At 45.7% G+C, this 15665-nt stretch overlaps 1 protein-coding gene across 2 annotated transcripts in view; it reads right to left on the reverse strand.

Annotated features, from left to right (window-relative positions):
• The window catches only part of SHROOM4 (shroom family member 4), a 215281-nt gene extending 201799 nt beyond the window's left edge, over positions 1-13482 (reverse strand). For both annotated transcript variants that reach the window (XM_079910777.1, XM_079910773.1), the window contains exon 1: positions 13045-13482. In XM_079910777.1, coding sequence (XP_079766903.1) covers positions 13045-13161 — 117 coding nt within the window. In that variant the 5' untranslated portion in view covers positions 13162-13482. The remainder of the gene's footprint in view (positions 1-13044) is intronic.
• Positions 13483-15665: the final 2183 nt, after the last annotated feature.

Genomic DNA, 15665 nt, shown 5'->3' on the forward strand with positions numbered 1-15665 from the left:
ACATTTCCTGAGAATTTTCTGTAAGTATACAGGACATCCAGTCTAGGGTTTGGGTCAGATAATCACTCCAAATGTGCAGAAGTCTCTTAATAATAAAGTGATGTTTTCCAGCCAGATTTGCAGCCAATGAATTTGTGAAGTAAATCCCTATTTCCTTTTTTTAATTAATTTTTATTGGAGTATAGTTGCTTTACAATGTTGTGTTAGTTTCTTTTTTATTTTAATATAAAACTCAGGATGAAAGTACGGTGAGGACACCACTGAAAACAATTAAATCATATTTGCAAGTTTAACAATGCTTTTTCAAAGGTCACATTTTAAGAACCAATGCTACTGCAGAAATATGAACAATGATATTCACAGATTAATAATACTCCCCCATGCAGAGAGCATAAAACTACTAACAACAAAAATGCAATCCAGACTTGAAACTCCAGTGGAGTTTGCCTTACGAAGCCTCCACATTTTACTTTTCATATAGCGAAAACAATCTTTAAATATCTTGGCAAGACAACTGATGTTTTTTAACAGCCTCGAATCTTTTAACATTTCCAGCTTCATGTCTGAACTTTGGCGTTTTGACAGCTTCTTCTATTTTTTGTTTGTTTGATTTCTGGACTTCCCCATCACTTGAAAGTACTAAGTTAGACAGAAAGAACTTCAGCCAGTAATACCTCAGGTGACTAGGCAGCCTGCAGATTGGAGGAGATAGCAAGACCAAACTATGACCAGAAAAGCCCATTAAATAACAATGCAGGCCTGTTCCAATGTCTGTTGGGGCATGAGATTGTCTGGCAATTAAGTCATTTCCACAACAATCAGCAGATTAGTAAATCATCTGTGTTAACCATTATGTTCCTAAAATAATGATTTGTTGTTTTAACTGACCAGTGGCCTTAAATAAAATTCTTTTTCTTTTTCTGAACTGCCTATGGAACTCCTTTCCCTGATGGTCCTATGGTCTCAGAAGATCCAAAACTTAACTAAACCTGGTTAGCCCTCCCAATCTCCGTCACCACCTAGAGCCTTCTAGATTAGAAATACTGGATTCATCTCTAACTCCTGCCTCTCCCTCATTTCTTCAGATCCAAATGGTGTATATTACCACAACCTCTGGCAACTTGCTAATGTGTTAACAACAGTCAGCACGTTGCCAAGATGACTGATTCCTTTATAATGCCATCTCCAATTGTTCAGTACAGGTCTTTCCTTGTGTAAGCAGTTATATGGCTGGTACTGTGTTAGATGCTTTATTTTTAATACTTTAACTCTAATCCTCCAAAAAACAACAAAATGGCTACATACTTCCAACCTGAATCCATCCTATAGCCCAATGTTCTGGGTTCTTCAGAATAACTGGCTCAAATCCATTCACCCTTATGTCTCATTACTCAAGCAGATCCTCACTGATCCACTTATCCAGCCACACAAGCAGTATCACATTGGGCAAGTTACCTAACCTCTCTATTCCTCAATTTCCTCATCTGCAAAATGGGATTGATAAAGGAGCTAATATGTGTTAAAATAGAAAACCAGTGCCTGGTCCAAGGTACGCACTATGAAAGTATTTTTAGAAAGCAAATAAAAGTGACGTTCGTGGGGCTGTGCACTGGTTTCACAGGCCATAGGAAGTATAGCTCAGCTCCTAGAACAGGCACTCAATAAATTTAATGCATGAATTAATAAGTGAATAAATGAAGAAACCACACATACCTGGCCCTTGGGGAGCTCATACTCTTAGTTCACTGTGGGGGTGAACCAACTGGCCTGTCGCCTGAGTCCTTAGGACATGCAGCACTTGTACTAACTGGAATGAATGCCTTTCTTCCTCCCCAACCTACCTAAATCCTGTATAGCCCTCAAGGTCTAGCTTCAATTCTTCCTTTCTCCACAAAGCTCCCTAACCACATCAGCCTGCAATGAAATCTCTTCTCACTGAATAAATGTTGCTCTTCCTCACAGACATAGAGAACAGACTTGTGGTTGCCAAGGGGGGGTCGGGGAGGGATGGATTGGGAGTTTGGGATCAGCAGATGCAAACTATTATATACAGAATGGATAAACAACAAGGTCCTACTGTATAGCACAGGGATCCATATACAATATCCTGTGATAAACCATAATGGAAAAGAATATGAAAAGAATGTATGTATATGTATAACTGAATCACCTTGCTGTACAGCAGAAATTAACACATTGTAAATCAACTATACTTCAATAAATTTTTTAAAATATTGCTCTTAGATCCTAGCCCATGGTTTCAGCACTTAAATTAAGGTTTTTGTTCCCCAGGCTTGCAGTAGTGCCTCTCTTCAACAAAACTGTCATTTCCAGGGAACAGGTCTTCCATGGTGGCTATCTCTTGTATTCTCTAGTTTAGGGTAAGGCACTTTACAAAGTGTTCAACAAATACGTGTTGACTGGTGGACTGATTGATTGATTGGAGGCTTAATTGAGAGCTCTTAGGTAGGAGCCAAACAAGGCTTAGCACAGCCTTTCAAATTGCTGTCTCTTCAAACATTAGCCAGAAATCATGTCTGGTCCTCCAACTTCTGCCAGGAGCAAACGTCACATTAAAGATGTCCTGCCATTTCATACAACTTCCAAAGATTTGGTAACTTCATACACTTAATTTTTTAAGTTCAGAATTCCCTTAAGAGCATTTCTGCTTAATAAGGGACACCTGTAGAATGCTTTTCCTTTCTTAAATCACATACACATCTAGTATTTATATGAGATAAAAGATAAAATCAATCTCCCTCCCTACTGGGGAAAAAATGCAAGTTTTATTATTTTCATTTTGCAAATGAGGAAATGGAGACACCGAGAGGAAAATGACATGCCCAGTCATACACAAATATTGAGCAGCAAAACGAAGACTGAACTTCAGGTCTTCTGAATCCAAGCTTATACTTCTTACCCTGACTTGAGATTTAAAACAAAATAAAATAAAACAAAACCTTTCCTTTGACCCTGACCCCTGACTGGCATGTACTGTTAACAGTACCAATTTTTGCAGTAAGTTACATTTCTCTAATTTCTCTCATTCCCCACCCCTTGTCATATTCTTATCCAGTTCTTTTTCTCTCTCTCTCTTTCTTTCACCTATGTAAACATGATAGTGTTGAAACAGTCTGGGATATGGAGTCAGACAGAAGTCAATTTGAATGCCAGCTCATCCATATGGAGTCTGTTACTTCTCTTGAGCCTCAGTCCCCTCATCTGCACAATGGGGAGATCAATATCTACCTCAAAGAGTTACTGTAAAAATTAAATAAGAATATATGTAAAACACCTAGAAGTAGCAGTATTTACCACATAGCAGGTCCACTACCTCCCCTATCCCTCCATATCTACGCCTGGATCACCCATTTAGTTCAAGAGGTTGCTGAGATCCAACCAAACGGCATTACCTCCATCCAATGAGGCACAACCACACAAGTGGAGTATCCAGGTCCCTGCCTGGTCCACTTTTCCTCCTGTTGCCTTGCTACTCCCTGATTACAAATTTAAATTAACACAGAGCTCCAAACTCTCAGTCAAGTCCTTCAAAGAACATGAGAGTCAAGAACTGATACTTACTCTCCCCTGAGTCTCCAAGATATCATCCCTCACCCTCTAAGTCAGAGATAATATGCCATCAAAAACTGCCTACCTGCAGAAGTTTTCAGAGGAGGTTTTACTTACATCAAATACAAACGAAAAGAAATGGAAAGCAGCAAGGCAGCCCAACAAAGGCAAGGCTTTAGCTTGTCATGTTCTCATAAGCAAAGATGGGGCAGCAGCCATGAGACTCTAACCCCTTTCCAGAATAACTAGTTGAACGAGCTTTCCTCCCAGGTCTACCTCATCTCACCCCCGACCCCCTCCCCCAAAAGAAAAATCAATTTCTGATGGACCGTGAAAGGCAGTATAGGAGAACCATTCAAAACTTCCCTGCCAGAGGCTCAGGAAGAGAGAAGACCATACAGCTGGGAATCTGCTGAGTGGCGTTAGGGTGGGGGCCAGAAGACACCACAAAGGGTCTGTCCATCACTGGGCTTAACCCTTGATCCTGTCAAATTAGTCCCACCTCCCGCATTCCTCACAGATGTAACATTAAAAGACTTGAGTGAAAGTTAACAGACCATGCGGCACGCCGTCCCTGAGAACATACCAGGAAACAGCCACTTCTGGAAACGTAGGAAGTAGGAGCGTGGAGAAAAGCTAAGCCCTGGAAGAACTGCCTGCTGTCAGTCAGCCTTTACACTTCCACAGCCTAGATCATGAGCGAAGATCCTGGAGCTCTTAGCATCCCGTCAATAAAGCAGAAGCTTGCCCCTCAGAGAGGCTGAGAAGAAACAGGAGGGTACAGAGAGGTGAAATAACATGCCAAGATTACTCAGCGAGTTGATAAGAGAATATCAGGAATGCGACAAAGGTCCAGTCCTCCACTGAAACAGGACAGAGAGAGACACAGTATGAGAAAAGTTCCCCCTGATCCGGCTACCAATTTGCTGAGAGTTTTCAAACTTTATCAACCTTAACTCTGTGAACTTCTCTCCCCCAACCTCCCCACACCGGAAGTATGGCTGAGCCAAGAGGGACAGAACTGGTACAGCAGACTAGAAGGGCCCACTGTACCAAAAAAGAAAAACAACAACAACAACAAAAAGCTGGGTTTTGGACAGCGGGCAGGGAAGACAATGAATGAACCAAGAAGTAGTGACACTTGAATGAGACAGTCCCAAATGTAGGCCTCAAGCAACTTGGTGCTGGTGGGTGGGGGCTGGGAACCAAAGACTGGACATGAAAGAAGGGTAGCCTAGATGCATGGAAAATTTGTCTCTGTTGCTACCAGGCAGTGCTCATCCCATAGCATGGCGTAGTCACAGACTCGCACTGAAAGAGGAGGGAGTGGAGGTGAAGTCAATGGGGAGGAGTTAGTCTCTTTGAGAAACGGAGTCATCTTGATCTTTGCAATTTCAGTGCCCAGCCAGGATGGCTATGTGCCCAAGTAAACATGCCAGTGTGATGTGAGGAAGAACGAATCATCCCTTGCAAAACTAATGCCTAAGACAATCTTTCCACTTGGCCTGTTTACACTGGATAGGGCGAAGGGGTGTAAGGAAACAAACCTCTATCCCATCCCAGTCTTTGGAACGCAGTCTTTAGCAGGGAAAAATAATATCTCAACTTGTTCATTAATGACTTAATTGAAGTCTGTCTGAAGCAGGAATTTCAGGGCAGCACCAGGAAACAAAATATTGCCTTCATAGAAACTGAGTGAAAGTGATCTAGGTACCAACATAAGTAATATAAAAGGGTCACTTGCTGATTACAAGATAAATCAGGTAAACCTGGAGTTCAGTTTCAGAGAGAAATTTAATGATGCATACACTGTATGTACACACAAATCTGGCCCCAGGATCAAGGATATGAGCACCTGGGCAGTGATAGTAGTAGAAACCCCAAACCCATCTACATCTATGTAACAGAGATATCTAGAGCACTTGTTGTCCCTGACTTATGGATTGTTTTCCAAGATTACCTTTCGTAAATAAGCAGCTTGGAGCTTTGAATGCAGTTCCCTATAGACAGAATATTGTAAATGGTGGTTAGTTTCTGTAATTTCATCAGTGATACACTATAGATGAAAGAGGCCTCTCCAGAACGGTTCTGAACGTGGCCACTATTAATAACTGTGTCAGGGGGACATATTTCCTAGACTTTAACTCTCTTCTCCAGGCCTCTCATCCTTCAGTGATAATGAAGATTAAGCTCCACTTCAATACACTCCCCAATCAGGGCTTCAGTAGCAAGAAAAGGTATTTGCCCAACTCAGGTGACAAACTGGTAGATGTGAGGGTGTGGGGGAGGGGCGAGACTGTCAGTGCAAGACCTCCAGAAGGAACGACTCTTGTGGGTATTCCAGGTACAGACAGAAGACCTCAGAACACAGGAATGGCAGCAACAATAGGAGATTTGCAGCCAGTGCCAGTGGCAATGTGCACAGAAATAAACATCTGACAGGGCTGGGGACTGCTGTGTCTAAATTCCCACTGAGGGGTTCCGTGAGTTGGAGACTGCTTGTATGTCACATAGGGTCAGCATCTTCAATCTTGGAGACACCTATTTGTTCCAGAAGGGGAAAATTAAGTTCAGAGAGGTTATTCCTACAATTTCCAAGCCAGCAGTTGGTTAAAAATCAAATCAAATCAATCTGATGTTCTAGAGGTCTGATTTTGACACTATTCGCCAACTGCCACTTCCTTCTTCTATTATACAAATTCCTTGTCTGTAACTCTGTAGAAATATATATGCTCCTGGAATTCATGGCTTATGTCTTCCCTATCATCTCCCTTAGAACACTTTTTCCAAGGCTGACCTGGGCTAGGGGCAGGGCTAGGGGCAATTCTAACTACATAGTGAGTGATGAGATGTGCCCCTCCTAAATCTCTTATGTAGTTGTCCCAGGTGCCTAGGTAAAGGCCTTGGGCAGGTGTGGCTTAGCCGCAGCACAGATACTTCCACTAAAAGGCTTTGCTTGACACAGAGTCTTCGTATGGCATGGATGCCAGAAAGAGCCAAAGTGGTCTTCAGCTGTATTTTTTTAAAGAATGGTCCTACCTAACTTTGGTCAGACTCTCCTCAGTTACTGCATTCAGCTGTGGGCTCCCTAACTCAAGAGGAACATGGCCAGGCTGGAGTGCATCCAGAGTGGGAGGAGGCTGGATCTCAGATCCTGTAAGGAACAGCTGAAAGAGCTAAGGCTCTTTAGCCTAGAAAAATGAGACAAAGAGACACAGTCTTTGTCTTCAGACCTCCCAAAGGTTGTCCTAAGTAAGAGAAAGCATCTTGTTCTGTGTGGTCCCAGAAGGCAGAGATATAGGACCCATAGAGAATAGGTAGATGGAGAATGATTTCAGCTCGACCTGAGAAAAAGATGTCTACTACAGTCAAAACTTTTCAACACTGAAATGGACTGGCTAAGAAGGGAGTGAGCTCCCCCATGACCACAGGAGAACAAGCTCAGGGCTACTGCACATGGATCGGTTAAGATTAAGACCAGGTGACTTCCACAAGGCCTTCCTCACTCTGCTAATCTGTGATTCCAGCCACCTCAAAGAACAGCATTCCGTTAGCAGGCCTGAGTTGAGTCTGCCCTTTGGTGAGGGTCGGGGAAGGAGGGTGCTTTGTTAGAGCAGCCCTTCACTTAATCTCTGCTGTTCTTCATTAACTTTTCTCAGACAGGTCAGCATATTTTTGTCCCCTGGTTCTGAAGAAGCCTAACTATAAAAATTCTGATGTTCCCTCCAGATAATCACTCCATAAACACCAACCTCAAATCTGAGTCTCTCTTTTCTCTTAAAAAAAAAAAAATTCCTGGGAGGAGATGGAGGAGAGCAAGGGGCAAAATCATCTGAATTCTGGTTAAGGGACAACATTCAAGTGTCTTCCAGCTGGAGTTGAATTATTTTCTTTGAGGTTTTAGAGAAGGAAAAGCCTCTAACAGGCTTGGCCTTTTTTCACTTCAGGGAGCACATGTGTGGATTGCAATAGGTTACCAGGTGTGTTGTGACAGCCCAGCAGGCCCCAAAGTAGTGTGTACCCAAAGCTCAGCCCAGGGTTGCCAGACATACCACCCACCCTCTTTGCCTTACTACCTCCCTCCAACCTTCTTTGTATTTCTCTGGATGGATTCCTACCCCATGTCCCCAAAAGCTTACTTTCTGAGAGAGGAGCATTTGGGGAACTGAGGTAGTAGACATCTTTGCTGATTCTAGAAGCAGAGATGAGGAGGAGATTCATCTAAGTAACCAGGCTGGACTAAGCTCTCAAGAAGCACATCCCATGAAGGGTCTCCTTGTGAATGCCAAGCCCTGTTCTGGGGGTGGGCCCGGCCTGTAACATAACTAAGAAGGTTTCATAGAACTACCATTTCTCACATAACACTACCTCTGCACCCAACAAGAACTCAAAGTCACAGCCAAATCTACTGCCAGCCACAAGATAGCCTGAATCTGACTTTACCCACGTCCTCTTGAAATCTCAAATGCCTCTTTGTGTACTTCTTCTAGAAATAAAGTCATAGTGGGGATGGGGGAGGGTATAAAAACAAAGAGCATGTCCTGCCATTTTCCTAGGCTAAGGATGTCACACAGAATTAGGGTTTGCCCAATTCATTTTCACATCATCTGTGCTAATAAAGATGGGCCAACGACCCTCATTTGGCAAATAGAATCTTGGGTCCAAAGAGGATAAAATAATATAGCAACATCAGTGCACACTAAGTGGAGGAGGTGAAGCTTCTTCCTCCTCCAGGCTACTGCCCCACCCCACCCTACTTTGTTCCAGGGCAGTAACTAGCATCCACTTCCTTCACTGTGCCAGATAGAGACTGCCACCAAAAATGGGCCAGGAAAAGGGCAAATATGTAGGGTGAGCCAGTTTCTGCAATGTCTTGTCCTTCTCCCCAATTTTCCTCCTTCTCCTTTTCCTGCATCCCCACATTGGTCTCCACCCTTTCTTTTCTCCACCCTCAGCCAACCTCAGGGCACATTTCCAAGAACTCAAAATGAGTATAGGAATCTTACACTACAGCTTAGCAACTCTCTCTCACACACGCACGCACGCACACACACCACAGGAGGATACAATTTGAATCTCTGAGGCCTCTGAGAGGCCCTATCTGATGCATAATCATTGGCGCCAGAACCTTGAAAAGGTCACCCACCCTCCAAAGTGGATCTTTTCCAGCGCATGGAGCCAACTTCATGGATGACTGTCTACACTGTAGAGGGGGTAGAGGGGGACCCCTAGGTAGCAAATAGCCAAGTCTGATTAGAAGAGAATCTCCACTTCATCCAGACAGGCCCCCTGGGTCAACGAGGTAGATGCTAACCAAAGGAATCAATAACGCCAAGGGCATGGGCCCAATTCTCTAGTTGGTCACATTTCTTTGGGAACATCACACTGTATGGGGCAATCATAAACCATCCCTTAACACATGGGATAATCAATAATAATAGTTGTTTTTTAACATTTCTTCTTTTTTTGTCACTTAATTGTTAAGAGAAGGCTATACCAGTCTCCACAACTTCGGCAGCTGAATTCCCTACTTTCAGGGAAATCATAGGAGCCTATAGGAACTAATGATTTCCCCAACCTGATTATTTCCTGATCCAAAGGGTCCCCCATAACAAATATGAAATACACTTTCACACTCTATGCACTCTTCCCACTAATCATCTTTCCTCAAATTCCTCCACTCCCAAGATGCCTCCACCTGTTCCACAAGCTATCTCCAAGCATGTACACCACATCAGATCCATGGGGTGTTTTTCCCCATGACACCGAAGGAGGTTCTCCAATATTTCTTACCATGGTTCTGGCACCTTACCTCTGTCTCTGCCTGACCTGAGATCATCACAAGTGATTTGGAGTCACCAAAACAGTCCTCTCCTACTCCCTGAGCCCAGACTCCACCAGGGAGTGTCTGCAACCCAGTGCTCACCTACTCTGGAAACACAAGCTGGCGTGCAAAAGGTCACTGGGGTGGGAGGCCGCCAAGACTGGATACATCCCTCAATGGTATTGCCCCATGCCCCTTCACAAACTGCAGTACTACCGGAAGAATTGAGAAACTCTCCAAGTAGAGGATGTGGAGAAAAGGGAACCCTTGTGCACTGTTGGTGGGAATGTAAATTGGTGCAGCCAATACGGAGAACAGTATAGAGATTCCTTTAAAAACTAAAAATAGAACTACCATATGATCCAGCAATTCCACTACTGGGTATAGAGCTGGAAAAAACAAAAACTCTAATTCGAAAAGATACATGCACCCCAATGTTCTTAGCAGCACTATTTACAATAGCCAAGTCATAGACACAACCCAAGTTTCCATCAACAGGTGAATGGATAAAGATGTAATATACACACACACACACACACACACACACACACACACACACACACACAATGGAATACTACTCAGCCATAAAAAAGAATGAAATATTGCCATTTGCAGCTACATGGATGGACCTAGACAGTATAATGCTTAGTGAAATAAGTCAGACAAAGACAAATACTGTATGATATCACTTTTACGTGGAATCTAAAAAATAATACAAATGAATCTATATACAAAACAGAAACAGACTGACAGACACAGAAAACAAACTTATGGTTACCAAAGGGGATAGGGAGAGGGGGAGGGACAAATTAGGAGTATGAGATTAACAGATACAAACTACTATACATAAAACAGATAAGCCACAAGGATTTACTGTATAGCACAGAGAATTATACCCAATATCTTGTAATAATCTATAATGGAATATAACCTGAATAAAAAAGAATCACTATGCTGTACACCTGAAACTAACACAAAAATGTAAATCAACTATACTTCAATAAAAATAATAATTAAAAAAATAAACTCTCCAAGTGGTAGAAAATATTATAGATTTGGAGCCTACCACTGGCATAAAGGATTGGCTACCAGACTGTCATAGTCTTCTTTAAAGACATCTAAGCCCAGGGAGGGCAAGTGATGCACCCAGGATCCTGGGGCTAGTGAGTGGCAGAGCAAGGATTAGAACCCAAGTTTTCAATCTGTCAATACAATTCTCTTTGTACACCCTTCCATCCCATCCCCACCAATGTGTACAGACTGAAGCTATTTTCAAGAAGAAATCTGTATTGTTCTGAAGCATAAGGGGAAACAAAACTAAGGTAGAAAAATTAAAAGGGGATTAATGAACTATGCCACATACTGTCTTGGCAAGAAAAAAAATACAGGCAACCATTGCACCTTACAAAAATGCCATGGCCCCTTTATACAGTAATAGGGCTAACCAGGTTATATATAGCTGGCTTTTACTGGAAGGAATCAAGCTATCTGGGATAAATGGGAGAAATTATGTTACCCCCTGCATATCCAAATGTGTGTAATAATGATCCTTCATATATAATAGGGGTCAACTGTACATTCAGCAGAAAGGGAGTCGTTAAAAGGCACCCTGCCTCTCAACACACGAGTCATTTCCTTAACAGCTTGGCCAAGGAAACCCTCATCTACCCTCAAATAATCCCCGAGCCAGACCACAAATTGTTGGCTGCCCCATACTTAGTAACACCCCCTTGCCATGTTCTTGCTGGCTCACAAAACAATCCAGGACCACAGCAGCAACCACTCTCTGGGGTGCTTCTCAGGATGGGTCAGCCCTGGGCAGGGGTGAAAAATGACCTCTCCAAGGCAGGTTGTCTGGGCAGACTGGAAAGTCTGTGGGTGGTGTCAGGAGAAAAAGAAAGGGGGGAACTGCCAGACCATGGAGGGCTGCATAGACAGTTCTGACCTTGGTGGAAAGAGCAGGGAGAGGAGGAGTTTGATTAGAAGAAATTCCTGAAGGCCAGGATTCCCCTCCTCAAAGGGGTTGTTTGAGAGTGTTTAAAAAAAAAAAGCTTATTACTCCCTCCGGATAATATTGGAGGGAAAGGGATAGTGACTTGTGTGTGGGGGGGAAGGAATGGCGTGACAGTGGGTGACAAAGCAATCTTAGGCTGGTTAGAAATACATGACTAGTATGGGGAAAGGGGGTGCTGGGTGAAGATCTGGGCTGGTTATTGGTGTTTGGGGAAGCTAAAGATCCCAGGTTTCCCTGACAGCCCCTCAAAGTTTTGCCTCAGGCACTCAAGATGATTGGTACACCCCATGGCAACACCCCAGGATTGCTAAGAGTGTGGCCCCCAAGGCCTGAAGGACCCCCTACAAGTTAACCAGCAGCTCCGGTGCCTGGCGAAAGGGGCACAGGTTACGCAGGGGTGTGGCGGGGGCATTCGCCACCTCCTGCTGAGACGTGACCCACGTTAAGAAGCCAAAACAATAAAGTGACATTTGTTCCCCACAGAGAAACCACATCTTTTTATCTGCAGCCCAAACCCACGTCTTCCACCTCAACTGCAATTTGAGCGGGTTGTAAGGGGAAGGGCTTTTCAGATTTGAGCATTTCAGAGAAACAAAAACAAAAAAAACACAACAGGATAAAGTTCGTGAAGTTCGCTCCCTTGGGCATCTGGCGCCTCAAGGTGAGTCGTCCTGCAAATCTCTCTTCCCAGTTACAGCCCCCGCGGCCCCCACCCCCTACACTCACCCCTACCGGGGGATGGCTTGCTCAGGGATTCTGGAGTGCTCGGGAGAGCTCCTCTACCCTGCCCTCAGCTGCAACTTGGCTTCCAGCAGACCACAGCCTCCTAAAACAAACAAACCCTGGCGGCGGCGGCGGCGGCGGCGGCGGCGGCGGCGGCGGCGGCGGCGGCGGCGGCGGCGGCGGCGGCGGCGGCGGCGGCGGCGGCGGCACAGCTGCGCTCCATGGCGCAAAAGTTTCCTCCACTCTCCTCAACGTGCAGGAAATCTCGCCAGCGCTGGGGCAGGACTCCGGCGGGAGGGAAAGGCCGAGCCCAAGCGGCAGCAGCAACGCCCCACCGGCTGAATGGATGTGCGCGCGTCCGGCCGTGGGAAGTGAGGCTGACGAAAGCCACCGATGCCTCATCTCCGTTCCCACACCGGACCCTCGCCCCGCAACCTGCCCGGGCGAAATGACCCGCCGGTCGATCCAGGGACCGACGCCTTGAAGAAATGTGCCAAGGCGCCTTGCCTGTCCCTTCAGCCCGTCGCTGTCCCGCAGGGGCACGGGAACTTCCAAGGAGGAACCCCCAACAGCCACCACTTCCTCCAGCTCCAACGGAGGGGAGCAACCGCCCAGACACTGGGGAGCAGAATCGGCCCCCGAGCCCTCCCGAGGGTGTCTGCGCGCGGGGCTCTAACCCGGGGCCGGCCGCATTCTCATCCAGCGCTCCCGCCACCCCGAAGGGGTGTCCGCGCCGGGGCTGGTGGCCAGACCCCCCCCCCCACCAGTGTAGCTAATGCTTCACGTCGGGGCTTTCATCCCCAGCACCGAACAAGTTTCAAAGTTGGTCTGAGGGCCGCGTCCCGCGGCAGCCTGCGCACCCGCTCGCCCATTCAAAGTTGGGCACCGCTGGGACAGAGCCGCCAGTTCTTACCTTAGACACTGTGAGCGGTTCGCAGTGTTCCAGACCCCCCTTAAGGGTGAAGCCCCAGGGCGCCCCCCCTTGCAGCTGCACAGGGACGTACTGGAAGGACCCAGGCCGGTTCTCCATCCTCCGCTCGGCTCAGGGCCGCGGGGCTCCTTTTCCGCGGGGGTTACGTTGCCTCCGCCCCCAGCGGCTCCACCACCATAGCCCTCCAGCGCTACGCCACCCCGCACCGCCCTGCTCCGCCTACTCTCCTGGCTGGAGACGCTCGGGCAGCGAGCGAGCGCAAGGAGGAAATGACACGGAGCTGGAGAGAGGGGGAGAGAGGGGGGGAAAGGAGAAGGAGGAAAAAAAAAGAAAAGAAAAGAAAGAAGGAGAGGCGGAGGGATAGCGCGTAATGGACAAGAAAACGGAGCAATGGGGAGGGGCAGTCACTGGGACCTCGCCTATAGGATCGCTGGGGAGTGGGAGCAAGGCGAGGCTTCACATCAATTGTTACATTGTTTCATTCAGGCAGGCCCCCCTCTTTGGTTCTCCTCCTTACTGCAGAGTTCCCCGCCCCTCCAGCCAGCCGAGGCGAGGGGAGGTGGAAGTCGTTAGTGTGGATGGCCCGCGTGGCTGAGTGGGCTGAAATGCTGGTTTCCCGATTAGCGCGTTCATGTTTCTCTGACTGCCTTTTTCTTCTGAAGGTCCCGAGAACCGGGTCCTGGGAGGGTTACAAAGCTGCTAATTTGTGGACCTTGCCTAGAGGGATGGAAAGTCAAGCAAGCAGGCCAGCGAACACAGTGGGGCTGTGTGTGTAGGCTGCTCTGTGTGTATGAGCTAGGTGTGTGGGGTCATTATGAAACATCGCCCCGGAGCATAGTTTAAATAAAGAAGCACTTTGAGGATGCCCCCTGCCCAGGCTCAGCCGCACCCTGGCTCAGTGCTGGCGTCTATGGGTAGCACTGTGCTCATGTATGTTCCAGTCATCTGGAGTTCCTGGCACGGCCTTGCACTTGCCCCACTGAGATGACCAAGCCAGGAATCAGCAAAGTTTATGACTAGCAGTATTGTTTTCACTCCTAAACAAACCTACAGGAAGGAGCATCCATTGACAAGCTGGCCAATTAACAATGTGGTGCCTTTTGGAAGAATCGGCTTTTAGACAGGGGTCAGAACGTCTCTGCTCATCTGTTCATGCTTGAGGCTGTAGTGTCTGAGCTGAGCTTTTAGAACAGACCAAACAAATACCCACACTAATAGTCCCCAAAAGTGAATTTGTTACTAAATCTTGGGCTGATTTCTCAGTCTTGACCTGGGCACGGTTACCACCCCTCTCTGAGGTGTTGTCTCTGGAGCCATATTCAGGCAGTGAGTTTTTAAAGAGCTTCCCAGTAGCGGGGAAAGTTTTGACAACTCAGTGGTGACTCCACAGAACCCCTCAATGCTCTATTGCCTGTTCCATCTCTTGCCTTCTTCTTGTGCAGTTTCTTCTTCTTCGCCAAGAACACACACCATGGCACCCTTACTTCCACAGTCAGCTTTCTGCAGACAAGGTTGTCACTCTTTGCTTCCATTTCCTCACCTGTCACAGCCTCTTCAACACACTTCAGCCTGTGTGTGCCCCTTCAGGCCACTGAAACTTCTCTCACAGCCTCTCTTCCCTCCCCCAATCCTTTCTTCTCCGCCTCCTGGACTGTCTGCATTATATGATAGTGACCTGACTTTTCTTTAATAAAACTGCAGTTTTGGTGTTTATAACCTGCTTTTTAAAAGTCCTTAGATATGTATAACTGATTCACTTTGCTGTACAGTAGAAACTAACACAACATTGTAAATCAACTATACTCCAATAAAAATATTTTTTAAAAAACAAAAAAAAAGGAAAAAAGTCTTTAGAGATGACTCACGTGGGGAACCACCTTCAATCTTTTAGATTTTTAGACCTGCAAAAATCCTTTCAATCATGTTCATTTTTTTGTTTGCATTTCTCCTACTAGAAAGCAGAAAATTTGAGAAAATGGCAGCTGTTTCTTGATTGCATGTCAACCTATGACATAACACTCATTTGTTCTGTCCCACCTTGAAACTGAGCTTTTATTTTTTTCCTTTGTCTTCTTTTTGAGATAAGACTTCTATCTCCATGATTGTCACTTGGTAAAACTTAGCATGTTTCAGTTTCAGCATATAGAAATCTATAAAGTGCAGTTCACAGGATCTGTGGTCATCATTCAAGGTCTACTAGAATTATGTGTCTAGACTAGAGAAAAGAGATTGGGAAGCAGGAGACACACATGTGAGCCCTGGCCTTGTCACTAATTAGATGGGTGACCTTGGGCAAATCACTGAACTGTTTTCAGTCTCATTTTTTTTCATCTATAAACTTCAGCTAATAAGCCCTGACCTCCCTCCCTCCCAGGCCTGTTGAAGACTAAAATGAAATAATACATATGAAAACACTTTGGTAAGGAAAGAGTCAAAATCCTCACAACCTTATTATGAAAGCAAGCACTGAGCTAGCCTTTAACCAATCTATTTTCATTCCAAGACTTACTCCACACTGATGTCTTGTTGTACTCTTCAGTTTATCATTTCCATTATTAGAGCAAAAGAACATAAATTACGCAGCCCCTGGTGCAAACAGCACA

This window comes from Stenella coeruleoalba (genome assembly GCF_951394435.1).
Source record: "Stenella coeruleoalba genome assembly, chromosome: X".
NCBI lineage: Eukaryota > Metazoa > Chordata > Mammalia > Artiodactyla > Delphinidae > Stenella > Stenella coeruleoalba.